This window comes from Anser anser (genome assembly GCF_964211835.1).
Source record: "Anser anser genome assembly, chromosome: 3".
Taxonomy (NCBI): domain Eukaryota; kingdom Metazoa; phylum Chordata; class Aves; order Anseriformes; family Anatidae; genus Anser; species Anser anser.
The window spans coordinates 102,056,717-102,081,170 of record NC_139722.1 but is presented as its reverse complement, the minus strand read 5'-3'; the positions used below and the strand labels follow the sequence as shown (position 1 = coordinate 102,081,170).

Here is a 24,454-nt window from a genome sequence, read left to right as displayed (position 1 = left end):
CAGATTGGCAGCCTTTTTTCTCTCTCTGACAAAGCTATTAGAACAACACAAATGCTCTGAACATGGAAAAGAGCACTTTCTGAACACTCATGCAATCTCAAGAATTCTCAAACAGATATCAAAGAAAACTTGCCATAGTACTCACAGCAAATTCATTGAAAAGTTTATATCCCAGAGGAATAAATAAAATCCTTTCTATATTTACCACTAGGAAACTAGTCAAATATGCAGCAACATTCACCTTTGTGTACATCTGTATGCCCAAAGCCAAGGGAACAGAAATTCCACATGTCCAATAAAGTTTTCCATAGGCTTTTTATGTGAGAATCAAAATAGGCCATATATCAGTAACAATCACATTATGCTCACAAATTAAAACCCACAGATTTTACCATGAAAATAAAGTGGGATATGATATTAAATGGTTAAACAAATGTAGAGTATAAGTGGTATATTTTCTAAGTCGTTTAAATTCATTTACCTGTAAAGTAAGTATTGGCAGGAAGAGTGGAACTAGCAAATCTGTAATATCCATTTCCTGGGAAACGGATTCCTTTCGTTACTTCTGCACTCAATGTAGCTAAAGATGAATCCATCCTTTCCACCTGGTAGATGGGAGAAGGTCCATTAAGTTCTTCAGGTTCACTCCAGATTATCTTTACCATTGTGCTGTTTATTCCTTCAACACGAGGGGCAGCAAGTTTTCTTGGAGCTGTGCATTAAAAAAAATATTTAGGAATTACAGTGCATACTTGGGAAATTATTTATTATGCATAACAATTATTGCAAAACATCCCACTTCAATTCCTGGCCCTTTTAAGGATAAACGGATATCCACAGAAGCTTTAGAAAAAAAAATACTAAACTTTATAGGAACGTACTCTCAACTTCACAAGAAATACTTTGTGTATTTATTCAAGCTTTGGATAAATGTCTCCAGTATTACATCCAAATTAAAAAATAAAAATAAAAATAAAAATAAATCCATACCCTTTTAGGATCTGAATCAACTTCATCATAAAAAGCATTTTTGTATTCCTTCCTTGATAAGTTTCTCATGCCATACTCAACTGTAACTTGTATGACTTTCAGTATTGAATTTGAATAAAAAAACAAAGGAGAATCTGAATGGTTGATTAACTCTTACTACAACTCAGCAGTACAGTACATGACAACACCAGTCTTTTATCAGCAGATAAACTTATCCTAGTCAACAAGAGCAGAGCAGCTATCCATCCACACTACTGAAGCCCCACCAGGATGTTTCCCTCACGGAACACACACAACCTAATAAGATATTATCATACGTTCAGAAAATTATTCAGTCCAAGAAAGTGCTCCCCTCTAACTTTTCTCCACCATCATTGGCACACAGTAAGACTCTAAACAAGATTGTTTCTGTGAATGTATCAACAAAAGATAGCTTTATCTTATTACAATGATCCTCCTACTGATAAAACCAATATGCTAATATTCCATTAAACATTTTGATAAGAGCTGGTCACTCTACAGATGTATTGTAAACAGATTTATTTATTTATTTATTTTAATACTGTACAGTAAGCCACTGGAGGGCAGCAAGACCTGTTTGGTTAATGGCACAATGGCCATACAGGTGGAAAAGGAATGGACAACCACTGAAACAGTAAAAGGCATAGTCTGGAGAAGGAGTACAAGAACACTTTACTGTTTATAGAACCTATATCCATCTTATCTTGCCTTTTTCCTTCCCCTTCTCTCTGTGATAAAGAAAAGGATTTAACAACAGAAACTTCATTTGTACCCAGGAAGTGAAATACAATGACAACTTGTAAAAATTACTTGTTCCCATAATGACATAGTAACGAGCAATAAACGCCTCTCAAGAACAATAAAACCTGAATTAAAATATGGGTCTTTGAAATCTGACATTACTTCACAGCACAGCATTGTATATAGGATGAGTTCTTTAGAGAAAAAGAGATTGCTTCATTTACAATGAATTAATAACATCCTTTTAAACATTAGCGCATGTTCAAGATCATTAACATATTTTTCATTTTTCCTATTTGCCTGTAGCATGTTGCTACCTTTTTTCTTTCTTTTTCCTCCCTTCCCCCCAGCTTGATAAATATTCTTCTTGGAGAAAGCAGGGAGTAGAGGAACTGGGAAGCTGCCAATGACACTATGTGCTGTAAATTCCTGCTTAGGCATCATTTATGACTTCACAATCTAATTAGTATCTCACGCTATGTAGAAATTTACAATGTCAAAATTGAAGTAATGCAGCGTGAGGTCATAAGCTTTCCTGCATAAGTAGGGCACAGCACTAATGAATTGTGGTATTAATGCACAAGTTTAAATAGAAAACATGGCTTAACAATCAAAACTTCACCTTCGGAGGGAACTGGTGTACGTCAGCATTTTAAATGTGAACATAAGAGGTTGAGCCCTCCAGTTCAGCTTACTGATGGTAAAACGGAAATGATAAAATTCATTATTTCTAAAATGCATACAGCTAACACTCATGACAATAACTGTATCTTCCTTTAAAGTTTAACATTAATAAACGGCAGTTACTTGGACCATAATTATGGCATCTCTGGTACCCAAACCTGAAGCTTTTATAGGGCTTATGCAATTAACTACTTAAATGCATCGTAACACTTGCTTCTCTGACAGGGAAGTATTGATTTTTTAATCATTTTCAAGTCTCCTCTAGCACAAATAAATGTACTACAGTTACAGTTAATGCACTGTGTACACGCATTAAACACTGGCATGACACAATTTATTATTTTGTGATATATGGAACAGAAACCCAGGCTTTTACAAAGTAACATCCATGCTATAACATTAGTATTTAAACTAAAGCCTCGTTAATGTTTGAGAATTCTTGTGCATCATGACAATGTAATACTATACATAATATATTATATAAGTTCAGGAAGAAAACCACCAAAAAACCCAAACTCTTCACAGGAATAGACAGTGCTGAAAATAAATCCTAGCACTAGCCCAGCATGGTACTAAATGCTGAAATTAAAAATACTCAAGACTAAAAGATACACTATACTTTTTCCTAAAGGTGTCACTGTGGTACCTGTAGCTACTTTCTGAAAGATGAATCGACTATAATTTTACCTATTCAATTTTTTTTAGTCACGTTCTGTTAAGACACATCTGTCAAAATAATGAGCGCAATACATTTTGGTGGATTCCAAGTCACATTTTGTATATTTTAATTATGTAGTTTTAATGTCTTGCTATATAATACATATTTAATATATTATAAAGCTAAAACAGTATTTAAAAGCCTATGATTGCTGCATGCCATTGTGTAGCAGAGGGCACAAAAAAGACCAATAAAGACAGATGGTCTATACAGCTTACGTTGAAGTCATATATCTAAATATAGATGTTGCTACACAGGTTATTACAAATAAGCCTTTCCCATGTGTGCATGCACACACATGTACACGAAAATGAAGTTGGTAAGTAAAGAGCAGTTAATTTTGTTTTGTTTGAAATAATATCATTTTAGTTTTAGACTCCAAGACAGATGCCAGCATTTCTCTCTGAACAGATGGTAATTCCATCTAATAGTGCATCTCTGTATTAGTAAGGTCTGTTGTGTATACAAACAGTAATAAACACTAGGTAAGGATCAAAATAAATTTTAATTGTTGACATTAAATTCTGGCAGCTGCGGTTCTAAGGATACAATACTCTTTTCTCAAGTCTGTCAGGTTTACTAATACAACTGCTAAAGCTTTTTCATACTCTGCCAGATTCTTGTCCCAGAAATAACATATTTACCATGTGGCTAAATGTAACAGGCTTACATGTGTTTGAATAAGTACTACTCAGCATACTGTAGGTAGATATTTGTGTACCTTTCTACAGAAGTCCTCAATCAGCCGTTCTGAATAGCTCAGAAAGGTAATGGTAACAAAAAGTATACAATTTTTAATTATTGTTCATTTGAATTCAGAATGCATACATACGAATTAAAACAGAAATGTTCAGCAAATTTGAGGGCAAAAACAAAGAAAGCCTGTTTTTTTCATTTTGGAGTTTTCCTTGTAAGTAAAATTACATACCTAGCTAGTGGTCATCCATTTCATTTTTGCTACAAGTTCAGAGGACCCTGAGATTGCCATAGCATTTCTGGCATGATCTTTTTTTTCCCCCGCACTTCAGAATAGCACCAGTCATTTCAATAGTAAAGGAGTTAAGAAATAATCCTTACGTATCCTGACAATATTTTATTTTTTTAGAAAAGTAATTAGAGTCTATTTTGGAACTCTTCACACACACACACACAAAAAAAAAGGAAAGAAAGAAAAGAAGTGAAAAAACCCACCCCAATGGGATTCAAAAGAAAGTTTAATAACACAAATATGCTACACTCATATTTCTTTAAAAATAGATGTAATACACAATATTTTTTAAAAATCATGAAAAATATATTGCTTCCACCATATGGGACAACCAACGACTCACCAACCGATTTAAGATGCAGCATATTGAGCTGACCATATGTTACAGTGCTGTTGAATGGCTGAGTGATTCATGCCCGTCACATTCTAGTATATCAATTAAAGCTCCTTGAAGTCTGCATGATTTGTGTCTCTGTTATTAAACCCTGCTAATTCATCCCACTTACACATCTGTTATAAATCTCTAGGAGTGCTGCATGATTCATGGCAATCTGTGAGCATGGTACAGCAAATTCTTCTCCTTGTAATTAACAGTAAATTGTTTTACTGCCATGCAATGAATTTTTCAGTTATATTGCAAATGAACTCCTAAATGCACGGTTCTTTCCTAAGAACTGACTTATATCATTAGGCAATTAAAAAGTATTGCTTCTAACCAAAAGCTTTTAATCAAGAGAAGTACAAGTTAAACATAGCTTAAAAACCTCGCAAATTCAACACAGAGGAAAAAGAACAAACTAAGCTATTTATGAAGCATAATATGTGTTTAGTAGGAGAGAAGAAACAAATAACTTTCCAGTCCCTGCTATTGTCCTGAAACTCGAAGAGCAATTTAACCGCAGCTTGAACACTTGGCAAGACAATTTTGAGCAGATACTGTTTATCTCAGAAGTTACCTAAGTCATCTGTTATTACCAAATTTCTCAGATTACTTTACACTTTTCTAATTGTAAAACAGTGCCTTTATTCTTGAAATAAATAATTGGATAATTAGCCAAGCTGAATCATCAGAGGATTCCAATGCTGTTCAAGTGTTCTTGTCAAAGGTGAAGCAAATTCATTTCAGCTTTGCCTCTGCAGCTTTCTGAAGAGGCTTTGATTTTTTTTTTCCTGCTACATTCTTGGCAGCAGCCTCAAATTCATGAGTCCATACATCAAGTCAGTAGTTTAACAACAAATGAAATTAAATTCAAAGAAGGGAAACTAATTGAAGGACAGCAACAAAAGTGTTTGGTAATGTGCTTTTTAATATGGCATGCCACATTTGCATGATAATTTTTCCTTTTTAGCATGGAGCAGAAAGTGACTAGCTTAATGAGGGATTATTCAAGACAGGAATGAACAAAATGCATTCATAACTAAGAACAAAGATTGTATTATGAAACGGAAACAGGCAACTGCCGAGAAGTAACTGGATGATTGGTTTATGCATTATGAATAAAAAGGTAGAAAAATATTTATATTAGTATTCACTAATGACTATATATACAAGATTGTTGTAATTAAAATTATAAATTAACATATTAAGAGTGCTTGTTTAATCACTTTGGGTCCTACTCACAATGAAGAGACTTATGTACATGCATGCAAAACAATCTGTGTTTTCAGGCCAGCAGCAAATGGCCCTCATATTTCTGTTCTGCAACAAAGGAAAATATACATTACTAATTACCTGTTTAATGGGTATTTGTGATTTTAAAATTGACGCATAGCATTTTGTAGAAAAACAGTCTGTGACAAGCATAAACAAATGCTGTATTGCCATGTCAAATGGGTTGAGGCTTTTGAAAAGGGCTTGCTCTAGACCTTATTCATGAATGGAAAAAATGGACAAATTACTCAGATTAAAGGGTAATCAAAAAGAAAACGACATCAAGGAGTGTAAGACAGCCCAGAAAGCCCATCAGCATCATTACCCCAGCAAACCCAGAGGCAACTCCAAAGCCACCAATACAACTGCTTGAGAAGTCTGCCAAGAAGCCAGATGCAGCTGGTGCTGGAAGAATATCTTCTACAAATTAGCTTCTGAACCCTGTAATTGCCATCAAAAGCAAAGGATCACTAATACAATGTGCTGGGGTAAATGGTAGCAATCACAAAGCCATACTTTGGTGTCTCAAAAAAAAAAAGGCTTTTTAAATGAAGTTGGAAAAAAAAAAACTGAAGAAGGGCAAAGGAAAGACGAACTTAATTACAAGAAATAAGCTCAGTCACACAGTGGTTAATGAAACATAGCTGTATAGATTGTTTAAGGCACACTTTGACTGATACTGAGAAGGATAGGATAAGCAATTCTACTGGTCCAAGCAATCACATGGCTAATTCCATCCTGTTGAAACAGCATAAATTGGTGGGAATAAAAAGGTGTTTCTCTGCCTGACTGAAAAATTTGGAAAATATTCATCTTTTGTGTTGGTAAATGCTGCAAAGACTAATGCATGTAATTAATAACTTAACACAAGCACATTGTCAAAAAAATCATTTTTAAGCAACCAGGTCTTCTACTAGTACCAGCTGGTGTAGTTCTTTTGATTTCAAGGTACCAGCTCAGAATCTTACATGAGATAAAAGCAGAGAGCAAAAAAGTGCTTTTGAAAATAAAAGAATACCCTGGGATCTGATAAGAACAGGCTGAATGTCATTCTCAAAAATAAACAGGAATATGAACTAAGAACTTGGAGAAAGGAACAAAGTAAAATTTGTCTCTAGATGTTAAGATGAAAAATGTATAATTGCAGTCTAGTACTGCTTTCAGTTATATATACGTAGTTCGACTTGACATTCTCATGGTAGCAAATATAAAAATGCAGCTCAAATAAGATTCCAAATTTACCAATGAAGTATTAGAAATAACCTCTTTCTTATCTATCAGCCAAGGCTTTCAGCAGTATCTGCAAAATACTGCAGTACATAAAGAGTATTGAAAATAATGCACGAACTGTGGAATGTGCATCTCTTAATTTAACATTTAAAAGACTGATCAAGAAAATACAAGTATGATTTGAGGCTTTAAAAGCCAACTATTTGTATATTCATACTTGAACATACCAAAAAGAGGTTCTATTTCTGTCCAGTCACCTTCTCTTTGAGTAACAGGGACAGGTTAATTCTTTTCTTCCATTATCTTGACATACTTGCTTTGATGTTTCATCCTAATACTGCACTACCATGCAACACTGACCTTCCAACACTCTTTACCATCTTGGGAGCTTGTCATGAATCAGGTATACCCATGCAAGTTCTTTTATTCATCACACTTCATTCCCATTCCTTTTCTTAATTTCATATGCATTTGTGACATCTTCCACTCAGCATTATTATAAAATAATTTGTTTCTTATTAATTCTGTTTTGTTTGCTTATTCTCTCCCTCTCCTCACACTCTTCAGATTCAAATGTCATCATTTACCACCTTTTACATATACCGTGGGTGACCATATCGGTGAGGAGGAGATTTTTTGTCAGTCTGACAGACACAGGGATGTATGGCTGATATTAGGTTTCTTTCATCCTCCTCCTGCAAAGCTACTCATGAGATAAACCTGGTACAGACACCTATATTGCACCAGATTAGAAGGGATCTACTTGTTAAAATAATCTAGAATCAAACATAACCAATTTTACTCAAAAAGACTTTTCACTGAAAAATCAGCATACTGTTGTTGATGCTTCTGCTCTCTTCAGTCTTAGCCTTACATTCTGCTCCAGACTGCGGAAGTCTCTTTTGTCTTTTATATCGTCTCTCAAAACCTCTAGAAACAAAAATGCTGAGCAAAAATAATGGTTTAATGCCATTGTTTCTGCCATCATTTTTATCGTGCTATATTGCCAGAGAAAAAGAAGAATGCTAGATTTTGAAGGCTGTCTTTTTACACAGCTAGTCTTCAAATTAACCTAATGGATATGAACAAAGCTTAAGAAGTACTTGAAACTTCTAGGCATTGGCAGTTCTAAAAGCAAGGCCCTTGCTAATATACCTCACTTGGACATGTCAAAATTACAGCCAAGTGAGGCACTCAAGGCACCCAGTGATATAAATGCTCCATATAATAAATCAGAATACTCCACACATGGAAGGGTTAGAGATGGTTTTCCATTCTCCTCCTCAACATCAGAGAAAAATTAGTATAATTAAGTATAACCTCTAGCCCAACTTGGAACACAATTCAAAGCTCCTGGATTGTTAAGGTGCAAGGGGACCATTATGATGGAGCACATTTCAGTTGAGACTTCCTCCAAAAAGTTTCCCGTGCCAGGGCATGGAGGGGGAGTGGCGCACAGCCAGGGAGACTGTCTGTGTGCCAGGGAGACATTCCTTCACAAAACAGAGCTCCTCAACAGTCCTAGAAAGGCAATTTTAATTTCATTTTGCATCATTTAGTGACACAAAAGGATATTAATGGACCAAGATTCGATCATCTATTTTTACAAATGATGGGACTGGCTTCTCCTAACTTTGTTCCAAGTTTGTTCCAAGTTTTGAACATGCTCTGATCTACAGTCATCACATAAGTAGTGTCTCTCTTAAATTTTCTGTGAAAACACAGTTTCACTATGCTTCCCAAAATGGAACATGCACACAAAAACCTGGAGATTATTAACTAATTTTCTCCAGAAATGAAAAATGCAAATGATGAAAGATAAAATGGCATGTATAATTTAAGTGTTTTACTTTTAAATTTGTTAAAATTTAAGACATTCCTTTAACATGTTTTAAAAAGACAAAAGGAACCCACTACAAGACTCTGCTTTCAAGGCCTACAAAGGTAAGCAGGAAAAGGCTATGCTGCAAAATAGCTAAAAAATTAGGATGTGTTTGTTATTCTATTCTGTATTCTCCTGTCTTCTTTAATGTGATAGGTCTCTAAACATTAACACAACCAGGGAGTAGATAGTCATAAACAAGCTGTCAAGCATAACTAAGCTATTGTTTCTGATTCTTTTAATAAATGCATAAATGCAAAGTTGGATCGTTTGTAGTAATAAGGTGTGCCATTTAGGTCACATTTGTTTCCACGGTTATCAGCACAGACTGGAACTCTGTTCCTTGCATGGCTATATGCAATGGATAAAGTCATACTCATACAAGTACAAGACTCTGATGGTCAGCTTGAAATTTTACAAGGCTGCAGTATGAAGAAACAAATTTTGACACCACCAATTCAGGAAGAGAGAAAAGAGAGCGATCTTTACCCACAGAAACACAAAGCTAAATGGTGAATCAAGGAACACGTCAAGAGGCATCTCCTCTTGAGAACAAAAGGAAAGGCAATTAAATAAATGGATCAAGAACACAGGGCATACTAGAGGTGTTATCTCAAATAGCTTAAATTCCACTTCAGTTCGTGTATATAAACCTAGCTATTTACTGGCTCTGGGTAACTCCTTATTCCCTGTCTGGAAGCTCCTATATCTCTTCACTGATTACGCAGAGGAGCTTTGATGGAATTCAGGCAACTCAAATACAGCCCAGGGAGCAAATGAAAACATTCTGCACATCAGAAATTTTCAGATTTTTTTTTTCTATGGGAGACCAAATTACAGAAGAGAGGTAATTTCAAAGATCATCATCACAACATCCATATAACAACACTAATTACTAACTGAAAATGTTAATATTGTGAAAGTAATGAATCTGTTTTAAATGGCTATACAAAAGAAAACCACAATATTAAGTAGTCTGCAGGTATGTCACGTACTATGCATTTTGAGCTTGTACTTATAGTAGTAAAGATCGATACTAACTACCTCATTGCATGAAAAGACTTGTGAAGCTGATTTTCATAACAATTTCTGTCTCAAAACCCTCTTGATCCTTGGATGTCTAAGAAGTGATTTCATACCAGTCTTTTCTTCAAAGTAAATGCAGGCTTCCTCCATCTCTGTTCTATATCAATGCTTATTTTATTTTAAATTTGTAGAAAGTTAGTATCTTTGAAATCCTTGATGTGTGGTTGAAATTAGCTCAAACTGAAAATTTATTAAGGTGTACAGACACAAATATGCAGCTTCTTAATTATCGTTTTCTTAGGCAAGTTTAAGCATACATATCTACAAAATATCTTAAATCTCAGGGGTTAAATAAACATTTTCAAAAGAACAGACCCAAAGCGTGGATCTCACCTCCAATTTAGACACACAAATGTACTATGTACCTATGTTAGTCATGCATAAAAACCGTGCAACTCTCCCTTCAGGGGTTGAGCAAGGCATTACATAGTACTTACACTTTGCATGCTCTGTTATGTAAATGTGACACACACTAAAAAAATGAACAATAAATGAACAATTTAGCATCATAAATGAAGGAATGGGCTCAGCAACACTTATGAACAGTTACAGCTTAAATAAATGTGAATATATAGAGACATTCATAACTTGCAACTGAGAGAGCAGAACACAAATCCTGTTGCCATAATGTAATAATGTAACTTAAACGTTCGCTGAAAATGTTTTGTTTTTAATCTGTCAAGATAAACAAATAATAATTAAGCAAGTCACATTGTATTAATACAACACCTATCCCTGTCACTGTGCATCAAACTATGATCATCTTAATGGCATTCATTAGTAAACTGTGTGTTAGCTTTGCACTTTAATACAGATTGTTTCCTTACCAGCTGCCAAGGTTTGCCCCATTCCTGGATCACTGGTAACACAACCAATTTGATTGCAGAGAGTAATAGTAAAGTTGTATGTCCTGTATGGTTTTAACCCTGTTGCTACATAGGAAAGCTCATGAGCCTCAGCTATATGCAAAACCTGCAAAGCAGATTGAAATATAAAAGTTGGTTAATAATATTTTCCTTCCTATTAATCAATGACATATTCACTAATAAGAAACTTGTCTCTGAATTTGCAGATTCCTTCATTTAGATGTGGAAAAGCTTGCAAGGACCAATTGAGGGAGAGGATTATTTTGGAGAATCTCAACAAGCTAGGATTTAAATGAAAACACTTCCCATCACACTGTTTTATGAGGTAATAAGCCAGTTCCTGAGTGGATGAATGAGGAAACAAAGTTATTGCCTCGTAAAACTGTGTGGTGGTGCAGTTATCACTACTAACTGTGCAGCTACAACCCAGATGACGAGGATGACACTATTAAGTGGTGAAATCTGACCACCACTGAATGAATGACGTGATTAGGAGGCATTAGAAGGAATGGGAATAACTAACACCTACAGACATTTGAATTTGTTTCATGTTAATGTTATTTCAAGCTATCAGTTAGATAGAGGGGAAGATGTTATCTTTTCTATAACTTCTTTATCAGATGGTTATTTAAATGAAAAAATCTCACAAGCCTGTGACCAGAAGCAATTCACAAACAAATATATATTGTTACAACAGCTACAGGAGGTAGGTAATCAGTGTTATTCCCATTATATAGACAAACAAGTTGAGGCCCATCTGTGGTACCACTGAAAGCCAAAATTCAATTGTGAAGTGAGAAATACAGCATCAGAGCATCAGATCCACTCCTACACTCTGATTATATATGATAACTCTTTGCCCATTCCTAAGGTTTTAGATTACTATTACTACCATGGTATTTGTTTGCCAAACCCAGTCATTCAAAAATTACAACTGTATTTAAAAATCACATTTAGATATTATAAAGTAATTTTTCTGCTATTTTAGGTTTCCCCAGTCCAAAGACTTGTCCATTATCCAGGAGTCCAGACAATTATCTTTTTAATGTAGGTGTAAATTCCTCCAAAAAACATGCCTTTAAGCATATCAGCAAATACAACAATAACACAGAATCAGACCATGCAAAGATCAAGACAATTTAAATGTTGTTGATCAATCTGATTCCTCCCTATTTTGAATCTGACCCACCACTGAAAACAAGTCATCTCAGGAATAAAACTTTAAACCTAAAAGTAACGTATAAACATTACAGAACAGTCAAGATGAAGTGATGAGTAAAAAACTTAGATCAGGAGATATACAGAAAATCAGTCAAATAATTCACTACAACATCAAGAAGGACATCAGACTTTATCAATTTTCCTATTACAATTTAGGAAAAACTTATTGTAAAAATACTACCTGGGAATACGGTGGCAAGAACCTTTGCTCAGTTATCAAACTGATGCTGTATCCCATCACTTCTCCTCTTGATAAATTATCTTCGGGTTTTTCCCATGACACATTGAGGGAATATGGTGAAAGAGGGAATACTGAAGGAGCTGGCATGAACACTGGGGCTGAAATCAAATTAATACAAAAACATATATAAAATTACGCAAATTATAATGCCACATTTCACACAGTATTTTTAAAACACCATTTCAGGCAGTCTTTTCCAATTTGATTCTTTTTTAACTATGTTTTCAAGCCTAACTGGAATTTGCTCACTATTTTGATAGTGCATAAAAAGTACATCATTCTCTTGTTTTCTACTCTCTCCATGAACGGAGAACAAAACTCTGCCCATGTCTTAAAAGAAATCCTAATTGACAATAAAGTCTTAAACTCTGCAGCAGGTAGAAAATACATACAAATGAAAAACTCTTGAAGAAAAACTTCATGCAACCTGGGAAAAAACTGATAAAAGCAAAAAGTGTTCAATACTTCAGCATCTTAAAAGCAATTTTGTTTGCTAGGCCAGTTTGAAATTAACATGTCTCTCACTTCTAACAAAACAGTTCCCTTGTCTTCCATAGCTAAATCTGTAAAAGGATTGTTTGCACCACAGTTAAATCCCCACCTGATTACTCTGTAATAATAGGATACAGCACTTCTGTTACGTACAAACAACCACACTAATGGACCTCTTTCCAAATACAATTTAACACTTTTATAACATACAGTATTTAAGAACAGATAAGCACAAAGACTCATTTTGAAAAGGGAATTATTTTAGCCAGCAGGTTTTCAGGTTCAGGCTATGATTTTCAATCAAGCTTTTAGCAAACAAAAGCATCAGTGATGTAACTGAGATGTTTAGTTGCAAAACAGAGGCTCTATCAGACTAAAAACCATACATTTCTGGTGTAAGCATTGAAATAAGTAACTGTTATTTCAGAATAATATGCCAAATGGAAAGCTTTTTTGAAAATTTGATCAGTGGGGTCAGAAGAGCTGTTGTGATCTGATTCTTAAAATTTCTCAAAAAGAAATGGTTCATATTTGATAGTTGGCCTGTATAAAACCATATGAAAAGTTTCAAATGCTATACTCCTTAAAAAGTGACCATTTTAAGTTCTGGAAAAAAAATAAATAAAAATTAAAAACCCACCACCTTTCTAAATTATCAAAGACTCATTTCAGAAGAACTCACTTGAACCTCTTTCCTGTACCTTCTTGGACAACATTCCTGTTCACACCAACTGTTAATATATTTGTGATTAAACCAATTTTATTTATTTTTAATTTTTTTTCTCCCTTTAAAGGGCATATAAATAACAACTGGGAAAACAGTAGAGAGTTCAAACACTTCTTGGTAGATTTTATATCTTGTAGTCTTGAAATTTTTAAGTGACAGATTTCTTTCTTTAGCAATATGATATTATGTTGAAGAAAATATTTTGGCTGAACATGCTAGGTTATGAGATAAAATGACCTTTTTTTTATTTAGTAAAAAACAAGATTTTTTCCCTATTTGAATTACTACTGAACACATTTTAATAATAATAAAAAAAACTTTAAGAATATATTCTAATTTATTTTATCCTTTAATTTTCAATGAACAAATTTAAACCACTATTTACCAGCCTCTGCTGTTCGTCCTGATATCCAGTCTGAAGATGTGCTACCTGCCATGTTTACTGCTAGCACATAAAATTCATATTCTGTGAATGGCTCAAGATCAGTGACTGTGGTACTGGTCTGCGGTGGAGCCAAGGCATTTTCATTAGCAGACTCCAGAACTGGTTGAGGGCTGAGCCATCCACTGCTTTGGAAAACACGAATTTCAGGAGTAAGAAAGTTCCCAAATGATTTTCTCATGTAAAGTTCATATCTTATAATTATACCTAGAGGGAGAGGGAAAAAAAAAAAAAAAGGCCAAAAAATTTATTGCATTTAAGCTATTTCTGGAATACTACTAAATTGCTAACACCAAAACAACAGTACATTTAAAATCCTAACAATCTGTCAACATCATAAAAAATATAGCATAAGAAGTTTACTAATCTGTGTAGTTATCAACCAAATATTCATTTTGCCATTTCTTGCATTACACTGTTTATTTTCACCTCCATACAATTTTGGGATTTGATAACAAACACCTGAACTAAAGGGACATTTTCAAATTTATTTATTTATTTATTTATTACACAATGGATAGGGGACTTTTTTTTGAGTGAGAATTAAATACTAATATTTCAGAAACAACTAGTGGATAGTGTGTACATACATAGATCTGTGTGTGAGAGAGGGAGTCCATCAGAGTAAACCTATTATGCACACGGAAAGGTCTCAGCACTTTGGAAACAAAAATGGCTTCACCATTGCAGTATGAAGAGATACATGACCTAGGCATGATCGCGGAAACAGTTTAGCTCCACAGAGTGCAAGAGTGCTGACTAGAGATTTCCAAAATAAAAGAGATGAGACATATTGAAGACAGGAGATAAAGTTAATTATCATATAATGCATGTATTTGGGGCTGTAATCATGCACTGAAACAGAAAGGCAGCTTAGGAGAAAAAACTTCTCCTAAAGATAAACTTCTAAAAACTTCTCGTTTGTCATTTGCAAACTCCAGGAAATGTAACCAGAAATGAAATTTAAGAGAATTGCATAAAACTTCCTGTTGTACTGGCAATTACACACAAGTAATTGCTATGAAGGAAACCATGAACAATATATGCTACACATTGAGGCACAAGTATTGACAGATATTTTCATGGCCTGTATTATAGGAACGGCACTTCTAAAAACTTAGAGGCATTCTTGTGCAGGCATTCATCCTGTCTCACCTGGTAATAGCTAGCAAAGATGTTCATAGAGAACGCTAAGCTCCCAATACACGCCTGCTCATTTTGGGAACGGAGAAATAGGCTCATTTTGTGAAGAGATAAAAAGGCTTGGTTTAGAATGCACAAATATTAGTGCTTGTAAGTGCAAGATCACAAAGCTCAATGGCATGTATATCAAGAGATAAACTGTTTACCAGTAAAATTTGTGGCATCACAAAAGTATCCTACAACAGCTGTGTTCTCAGATTCAAAAACCTAAAATATTATTAGGCAAGTTAGACCAGCAACTCTTGGCAATAGCGTAATCCCTAACAAAGTTACGCTGGTAATGGAATTAGTTACAACACATGACGAATGGTTTTAAAAGGGGATTTATCTGTTAATTTTTAGATTCTTTTCATAACTATTGCCTGCTTATTTATGCTTTATACAGCAATATCACCACATCTGTCTGAACAAGCCTGTTTGGCAAATTAGGAAAAAATTAATTTTACAGTAAATGTTTAATTATAAATGTGATTTTTTGATGCAGCAGATGCCACTAAGGGCTAAATGCTGAATCTAAGGGCTAAATCCTGAATCCGGTACATCAGTGTTCTGGACTCCAAAATAACAAAACAGACTGCAAGAATACATTTAGTGGTGTCAGGCAAATTCAGATGACTCCTTACTTTATTCTCAGTTTCTGTCCCACAGCTAAGGACATTCTAATCAAATTGGAGAAAAATACTGATTTTTCTTTGCAAAATTTTTGATTTATGAAAATAAATGCATGTCCTACCATTTGGTTTCTCAGGTGGTGACCATTCCACAGACAGTTCTGTAGAGCTGAAGGTTTTTATCACCGGTGGGAGCAGCCCTTCCGGAGGAGCTTGTGCAGTAATTACTGTCACTGGCTGGCCCTTTAAGCAACCTCCAGAAGTACAAGCTTGCACAGAAAAAACATACTTTGTAAATGGCATGAGATTCCAAATAATTGCTGAAGTTTTTAAGCCTTCATACTGGCCACAAGGCTGAAGATCAACCAAGCCAGTACATGTCAAAATATATTTCTCTATGGGCCCAGAGTCATTTGATGGGGCTGTCCAGTAAAGTAAAACAGAGTGGTGACTAACAGGAAAGACTGGAGTTAAATTCAAACTTCCTGTAGGTGTCCCAGACTTTGTTCTGTATGTCACTGAGGCACTTCTAGTAGAACCATGAATGTTGCTGGCTTGGATGTAGTAGGAATAGAAGGTATATGGAGATAAGGTGGTATCGATGAAGGTCTGAATACCTAAAACAAACAGGTGAGAAGAAAATTTTATCAGTCTAACACATTTTTAAAAAATCTGACTTTGTATACTTAGTACAATTATCTTATTATTCATCCTTTGCTTGGAAATAATGATTTCAAATGTAAATCAGCATCAATATTAGTGGAGCTGATATAGAAAAAAAAAATCTATGAATTTTCACACCTCTTTTTTTCATTTATTTCATAGAATAAAACCAAATCTTTGACCTTTCTATGTGTTCATGTCCTCACTTCTAAAATAGTGCTTAATAGTTCATTTGTAAAGCACTTGATCTTGGATGAAGAATGAAACAGAAGTGCAAATACTTATTAAAAAGGTCTGAAGCCTGTATTTACCTTCCTCACCTCTCACTTTCCATTACTTTAGATAGCTTTTTAGCTGCCATGACCACGAATACCTCTCGGGTATATCCTAGAAGCAGCTATGCATCTTAGCCTATGTCCAGCCATGGCACAATATGAATTTATATACAACTAATATCATACATAGTTTTGGTTTAAGAAACAGTGAACAGTATATTATATGCTAGAGCATGGATACTCTTAAAACTTCTTCAAAGCAAATGGAGAGGACACATCTATTTCTAAGTCCTCTCTGTACACCTGCACAAGCAAGACAGCCCTAAGTACAACTTAAAGACCGCCACAGAATAATCTGTATTGCTAGATATTCAGTCTTTGGCATTCTAGTACAAAAGCAGCAGCCCAGTAATTGCTTAAAGCACTTCAACTACACACAATGATCACAAACTTGTCAATGGAGTTCAGCAGTAAAGGGACTGGGTAATCTCATCTTCTAGTCCTTTAAACCCTGGTACTTTAGCCAAGGTTCCAAAAATGGCTCTGCCAGCAGCAGTAATGGTTTTTGCAATATCTGTGTGCATTACAAGACATTGGATTGAAACCGGCAAGTTTTTTCAGTGCCAATGAACAACTGATAACTAGATGGTAAGTTTTATTTCAATAGGAATATAGGCTAGATAAAAATAAACAAAATAAAAAATAAAAATAAAGCTAGAACCTGTGTGACTTGGAGTTAGAATCTTAAGTACCCTTGCTATTTTTCCCCCACATTTTTGAGCAAGTATTTCACTTTAGCCTTAAGACAGACTGGTATCTACTGAGCCTCTGGTTTCTGAGAGCAGTTAGCAAAACAGTGTTTTAACTGGGCATTTTGCAATAGTATCAGCCAGATCTCCAGTACAATTTAGAGGATTATTCTTATTTTTTCCTTGGAAAGTTCATTGTTTCGATAAAACTCTCATTTAGTCATACGGTAACATTCATTATTCTGTTGCATTCACAGGATATATCGTAAGCATTATAAATTCTACACTATACTGAGAAAAAAGTAATAAACTAATTTTTCTTAAAATAAAAAAAAGTTCTGATGGCATTAACAAAGTATTTTTGGCATTCAAAGGCCAGCAGATGATTTCACATCATTAATTAGAAATGAATTAAGTTTTTAGAATTAATTTAATTTTTAGAAGTTAGATTTTTTGTAAGAAAACGTCAAAAATGCCTTTTTAAACCAAGTCTCTGTTTTCAGAAATTCAAAGTTTTATTAAATAGAAACACAATAGTCTCATTATCCAGCTAAATACATTCAGATTTTTTCACTCTCTATAAAGTATGTAAGTGGAGTCATGAAATAACATCCTTAACAATACACTCTGAGTTTATTACATTACAGAGCACAAATTTAAGACAATATATATAACAGTGTTACTTTTTAAATAATATTTTTACTAAATTTAGACTTTTAAAACAAATAAGGAATTAGCATATTTTCTATTCGCTCTACATTTTTTTTATTGTAATTTTTCTTTCTCTCCTCTCAGTCACTTAATCCCATGCATGGGTTGCATATCTTTCTTCACAGTAGGTAGTGCAGAGTATCCCATTCAAGCATAAGCCACATATAGTAATCAATTGCAACAAAGCAGAATGCACCAGAACATTAAAAAAAAGTAAAATAAAAAAATAGATAAACCATATGATCTGTCCTTCTACTGAATAAGTCTTCCACACAAACTCCAGGGTACGTACCAACAATTAGAAAGACTTCACTTCTGCAAAATATTGAAGCTCCTTTGGTATGAAAATACAGCAAATAAGCTGCTAGAAGAGAAATCTAAGTTTAGGGGTATTAAACCATACCTGTCCTGTTAAAAAACACTTGTGTATGTATATATGTAAAATCAGAATCCAAATCTCCTTTTCTTTGATAAGAGGATCAATATTAGCACAAAACAGCCTTTCCATCTAGGACAGAGTGCCAAATCCTCGAGGACTGCCTTCTGAGGATCCCTTTGCAAGCCTCAACATCAAGAAAGTGGTGCTGCAAAAGGCAAACCAGGAGCTACACTGATAGCTTAACAGAAGGTGCTAAAAGTTAGACCATAAAAAGCTTTCCTAATCTGTTAACAGTTTAAAACCAGGAGGATAAAAAAAAAAAAAAGTTTAAGCACTTTATGGTCTATTCCCTTCACCCTAATTCTTTATCCAGGATTTTAGCAGTGCCTTTCTTAGATTTTGTAGCCTGTGTATTTTTGCAGGGAATGCTTTTAGTAAGGTGTTTTAGATTCAAAAGTAAAAAATTATCAGCCATTTTGTGTGATTCACTTTGCTGATTTTCGTCCAGGGTGTTAATATCTTTCAAGAAACATTAATAACAGATCAATGACCCACTAAAGGAAGATAAAGTATTCAAAATCACAAAGGATGATAATGACAGAAGGCAGAAATAATTAAGAAAAATCACACAAATATATACACAATATATTTACACATACACACAAAAACTTTGATTATTTTATAAATACTTACTATAGGGGTAATAGTCTTCAACTGCATAAATTTCAGCCTCATCCCTATACAGCATATAAGTAAGCCGGTTAGAATTTGGAGAGTCAGGAGAACTCCATGAAAGACTGATAACAGAGGAATTGAGAACTTCTCCTGTAGGAGGCGGTTGCTGTAATGGAGCTAAAACACATATACAAAACCATAGTATTTAATAATGAAGGTAATCAATAGTTACACAAATAAATAAAAATGTAAAGAAAGAGGTATTTTTTCTTCAAAGAAAAGCTGTATGTAAACGTACAATCACTCAGGCAAGACATTCATAAATGGAACTGATCCATCCAAACGCTCTCCAAGAAAGCTTGTTGTTCAAGTACGTCAAACAAATGTACACATTAAAACAAATGACAAATTAATTCCTGCCCCCCAAAATTAAAGCAAATACACCACAATTTTCCAAACACACTTCTTTTCTGCCTTTTTTTTTTTTTTCTTAATCCAAATGTATTTCAAGACCTCTATAAAAAGGGAACATATTTATCTGGTTGCATTACTGAAGTCTATAGTTCAATTATAATTTTTTTTTTTCAGAGGATTCATTCAATTTTAGCATAGGCCAGGCATAAACTTCCTCTAATAAAATAGAAATGGAAAGACTAACTAACTACACATTTTACTGACGTGTTACAATAAGCCTATCTAATTAAATGACATAAAACAAAGGGGCAGATTGTGAAGGTTATTTAGGCAATTCACTTCTATTTGTTTCCAATGCAATTTAAATCAATGAGAGCGAGGCATCTTAACATTTTAAGAAAAAGGCTTGATATTCTTATTTACCAAAATATTACTCTGCTATCACCTCCATTAACTTCAGAAAAAACGTTACTTAATTGCACTACTATCTGTAAAGACAAAAACAAGCCTGAAGTTCACTGGCCAAAAGTCTCTCGCTAATAGAAAGATTGGTCAAAGTTTCTCCTATGTCCCTTTTGTAATTTAAATGTATGATCATGGTTCTTTATAAGATATGGCTATCACACAGGAAAAAAAATGTATATTCATAGATACATATGTATCCATACATATGTATATGTGCACATAAATACATTTATGTTATTTAAGTCAGAGCATGAGTCCATATCCTGCTATGAGATCCCCACTCAGTGTGTTATACTATACTTGGTGTGTGCATTACTCTCTGACCCTCCCTATACCATGCATTAGCACTGGACAACTCTGGTCTCCTTTGGCAGCTAGTAATTGCTATAGGCTGACTCAAAGTCCCTACCCTCTTTGCCAAGGGAGGGAAAAACAAGAGATTTACAGGACAACATTTTGCCCAGAGTAAGAATAGAGGGGGGAAGTACAGAAATCGATACATGGAGCAAGCTACCATGTACTAGATACAAAACCATCCTTTTCTCCCTTATATTTAGCAGTATAGAAAAATACAAACATTAGAAACATATAGCTTTTTGTTTTTTTTTTTTCTCCTTCTATTTATAAATGATCATCATCTCTGTTGTGTGGATATTTGCTTAATGTACACAAATCACCAAAAGATAATTATCAAAATCTGTTCAGCCAAACTAACAGGAGATAAGAAGCAAGGATTGAAGTTACAAACGGGAAATGACATGAGGAGCTTAATTCACACAAGTGATAGATGTAGAGAATTACACCAACATCAGCGGGTGTCATTACATATGGGTTTTTAATATATACGTAAAATATGAGTTGAAGCTCTTTACTTAAAGTAAGATAATGAAAAACCCTTTTCCTTCTGCAGTCTCTCAGCCAAGAAGTAGCAGAAAATATTTCTAGAATCCATTGCGTTGAACAGGACACAATCTTCATCATCTTCATCTCCAATTAGAAAGCATACGTTGTTTTGCTGCCAATCTAGAGTTTTTGAGTTCAGCTGAGTTAGGAAGTGAATATATGTTAAAGAGTCTACAGCAGTCAAGTTTAAGAATCCTAAATCCCTGACATTTTTGGAAGGTTTCCTCCATATAATACATGCATACAATACCAGAGCAATCAAACTAATTGACTGGCATAACCTTTATTTTCTGGTGAGCAGTCTCTCACTGTCACGTATTATTCCCGTATTTGCTGTTTTACATTTTAGATGTGTAAGCAAAGTACTGTATTTCAGAATTGTTTATAGTGTATCTAAGATATTGTTGAGCAGAAAAACTGAAAATATGTCTTTACATTAAAAAATATTAGTTGCATAGTGATAGCAGCTTGCATTTCTTATTAAAAGCGAAGACAAGTAATGATATGTATCAAAAAATACTGTATTGCTATGAAAATAATCACAAATATCAAAGCATGTCAAAGTTCTGTATCCGTGCAACAAGTATTTTGGTATGAATAATCAAAAGACAGCAATTGCTATATCACTTATGTCCAGAAGAGGACTCCGCATGTCATTTAGAATACTGCCTGATGTATTTTTTCTAACTAAAATCTATGATATTATTTATCTATGTCATGTTATTATTAATCAATTTTATAGTTGAATTGCCATTGACCTTTATCCAATGTATATCCCAACATAAATAAGTAGGTTGGTTTATGTTTGTAAAGCACTTTGAAGATGAACAGCATCATAAAAGTGCCATATATTATTATTATACATTCCGTTGAAACATCCTACATTTTTAAAAGAAACAACAACCAATCAACGATCTGCCCAGTGAATAGACACTATATGTTCTACAGAAGAGTAAGGGGAAGAACAATACAAAATTGTATCTTAAACAATTCCAAACTTTGAGAACAATCACCTCTGGAAACAGTATCTTTGTTCTATCCCATTTATAGTATTGTGCATTCTGCAATACATATTATTCAGAATTCAAAGGGATTTACAATCCAAATACAAATAAGAATCAAAGGGTCCTTGTAAACAAACTCTTTGTGCATGTATATCTCTGCTTGCAAGTCCATAGTATGTGCATATCACAATGATATATCACGCCTAAATGCCTGTGCAAAATACAGAAATGTATTTTGTTGAAAAAGGATCCAGAAACACACTGCAGAGATTACTTGGGAACATCTAACGTTGTTGTTGCATTACATGTGGCTACATGAGCTAACTCTCACTATACGTCTGGTCAGGCCATTATTAATTAGGTCTGCTAACAGAAATGACCAATTAGCATCTGCAGAGTACCTCATTAACTGGTTATGTGACTTTTAAGACTGGGCTGTTAACTGCATATGGCAGTAGAGCGTACCACAGAAACGTAACACAACTTTTTCACAATTAGCTCAGGTCCTACCCGTAGAGTTTGGCATTGCATGGTATGATGTCCTCAAAGCTTTTTTTCCAAACACAGAATTGAAGACAACTTAAAATATGAATCTTATTAAATATACCTTTCCTCTCCTTCTTTAAAATCCCTGCTAGTATAGAGACAGTGGACCAGTGAGCAAATCAGAACATTCAATTTTGACCAGTTACGACAAAAAGTCTTGCCATCTCTTCACATCCAGACTCCCTGCAAAGGCAGAAGTGCAGGTGTTCCATTGCAACGTGACTCAATACAACTCAGGATGCAGCCATCAACACAGCATTAGCTCAGCCTCACACATCCCAGTTTATGATGCTGAGTTACACCACATCACATATTTTCCCAAACTGACAGGACAACAACAACAACAACAAAACAACTCCATGAGGAGACAGGCAAAGTTATGGTGCACTGAGGAGCAGATTTTGTATTAATCACGAATCTTGTGATTTTCTGACCTTCAGAAGGCAAGACTTCTGCCTCCTGTCAATGGCAAGACAGGGGGCTAAGCCGTAAGCTGTACAAATACTATTCTATTAATGTGACTAAAAGGTGAACTATACTTTTGCCACTGCAAAGAAAGTGGTAGGAAGTGCAAGGGAACTATGGGCCATTACTTCTCAAGTGGGTTAGACTGGTAAGTGTAAGCTGTGTGTATGATACTAAGCAGTCTGTACATCACAACAGAAAACACTCCTAAGATACATATCATGAAAAACACCTAAACTAAGGGCAAGAAATATGAAGGGAAAAAAAAAGCCAAACCCTGTTTTAGTACCGATGAACTATTTTAATGCTCACTAAATCGATAACGAAACATTAATTTGAAATACATGCTTTTAGGACCTAACATCCACTTACTTTTACTGCAGCCAAATAGGTTGTGGACATCCAAATTACTAGCATCGGGAACACAGTTGTCACATTTCAAGCCAGTTACAAACTGTTTACAAACACACTGTCCAGTAACAAGATGACAAGTTGCACTAATGGCTCCTGCAGGATGACAATTACAGTGCTGACATCTATAAACAAAAACAAATCAAGTAAGTGACCAAAACACATTAGCACTTCAGTTAAGCACAGTAGGATTTTGTTTAAAAGATTCTTGTGTAACATAATTTAAAAATCATAAACAGCGAAATAGCCTGAAACACAGCAGAAAATCCATTAGCCTGTTAAAAAAGTAATTTAAAAAAGATGCCCATTATAAAAATTAAAACCTAAATGCCAGAATAATGTTCTGATTTATACAAAAACTGCTCAAAATTAAAGATCTATTAAATACATTGATCCACATATCAAATGCATAATGATGTTTGGTAATAACCACATTATGCACTCAGTCTTGCAATTCTTACCCACACAATCTCTTTTGCACAACTAGAGAGTTCAGGGTTACACGTGCTACCAGTTTCATAGGTTTCTGCACAAAATAGGCAACTTTCTAACTTAAAGGAAACTAGTCTTCTGTTGAAAATGAAAATTAGTTAATAATTTATTACAACAGAGGCAACTTGAAGTTGCAAAAATAAACAACTGCAGATGAAGCAGAAAGAATGCAAAGACAAAAGTGGAGAAAAAATATCAGATTAAAACAGTAAAAAAAGCAAAGATAAGCAAAACTTATTATAACAGAAAGCACATTTCCTTTGCTGCCTGAGAGACAAAATGGAATTAACTAAAAAGGATACTTAACTAGATGTTTAAATTAAAATATTTGTTAAATTAAAAAAAATAAAATAAAAGCATCAGTTCATAAAATTCCACATTTCAATTCTGTAAATCTCTGTGGCATCAGTACAGCACTTTCAGCACTAATTTATGCTTTGTTTTTTGCATGTGGAACCTCTCACAATCAACTTGTTTTTCACTTGCTATATTATTTCCCCACTGACAC

At 34.4% G+C, this 24,454-nt stretch overlaps 1 protein-coding gene across 4 annotated transcripts in view; it reads right to left on the bottom strand.

The window, feature by feature from the left end:
* Positions 1-24,454, bottom strand: part of USH2A (usherin) — a 416,419-nt gene that overhangs the window by 292,098 nt on the left and 99,867 nt on the right. For all 4 annotated transcript variants that reach the window (XM_083828188.1, XM_083828190.1, XM_083828189.1 and 1 more), the window contains exons 15-21: positions 23,416-23,579; positions 19,265-19,423; positions 15,917-16,411; positions 13,924-14,187; positions 12,260-12,417; positions 10,819-10,963; positions 482-712 (exon numbers count right to left, since the gene is read on the bottom strand). In XM_083828188.1, coding sequence (XP_083684314.1) covers positions 482-712; positions 10,819-10,963; positions 12,260-12,417; positions 13,924-14,187; positions 15,917-16,411; positions 19,265-19,423; positions 23,416-23,579 — 1,616 coding nt within the window. The remainder of the gene's footprint in view (positions 1-481; positions 713-10,818; positions 10,964-12,259; positions 12,418-13,923; positions 14,188-15,916; positions 16,412-19,264; positions 19,424-23,415; positions 23,580-24,454) is intronic.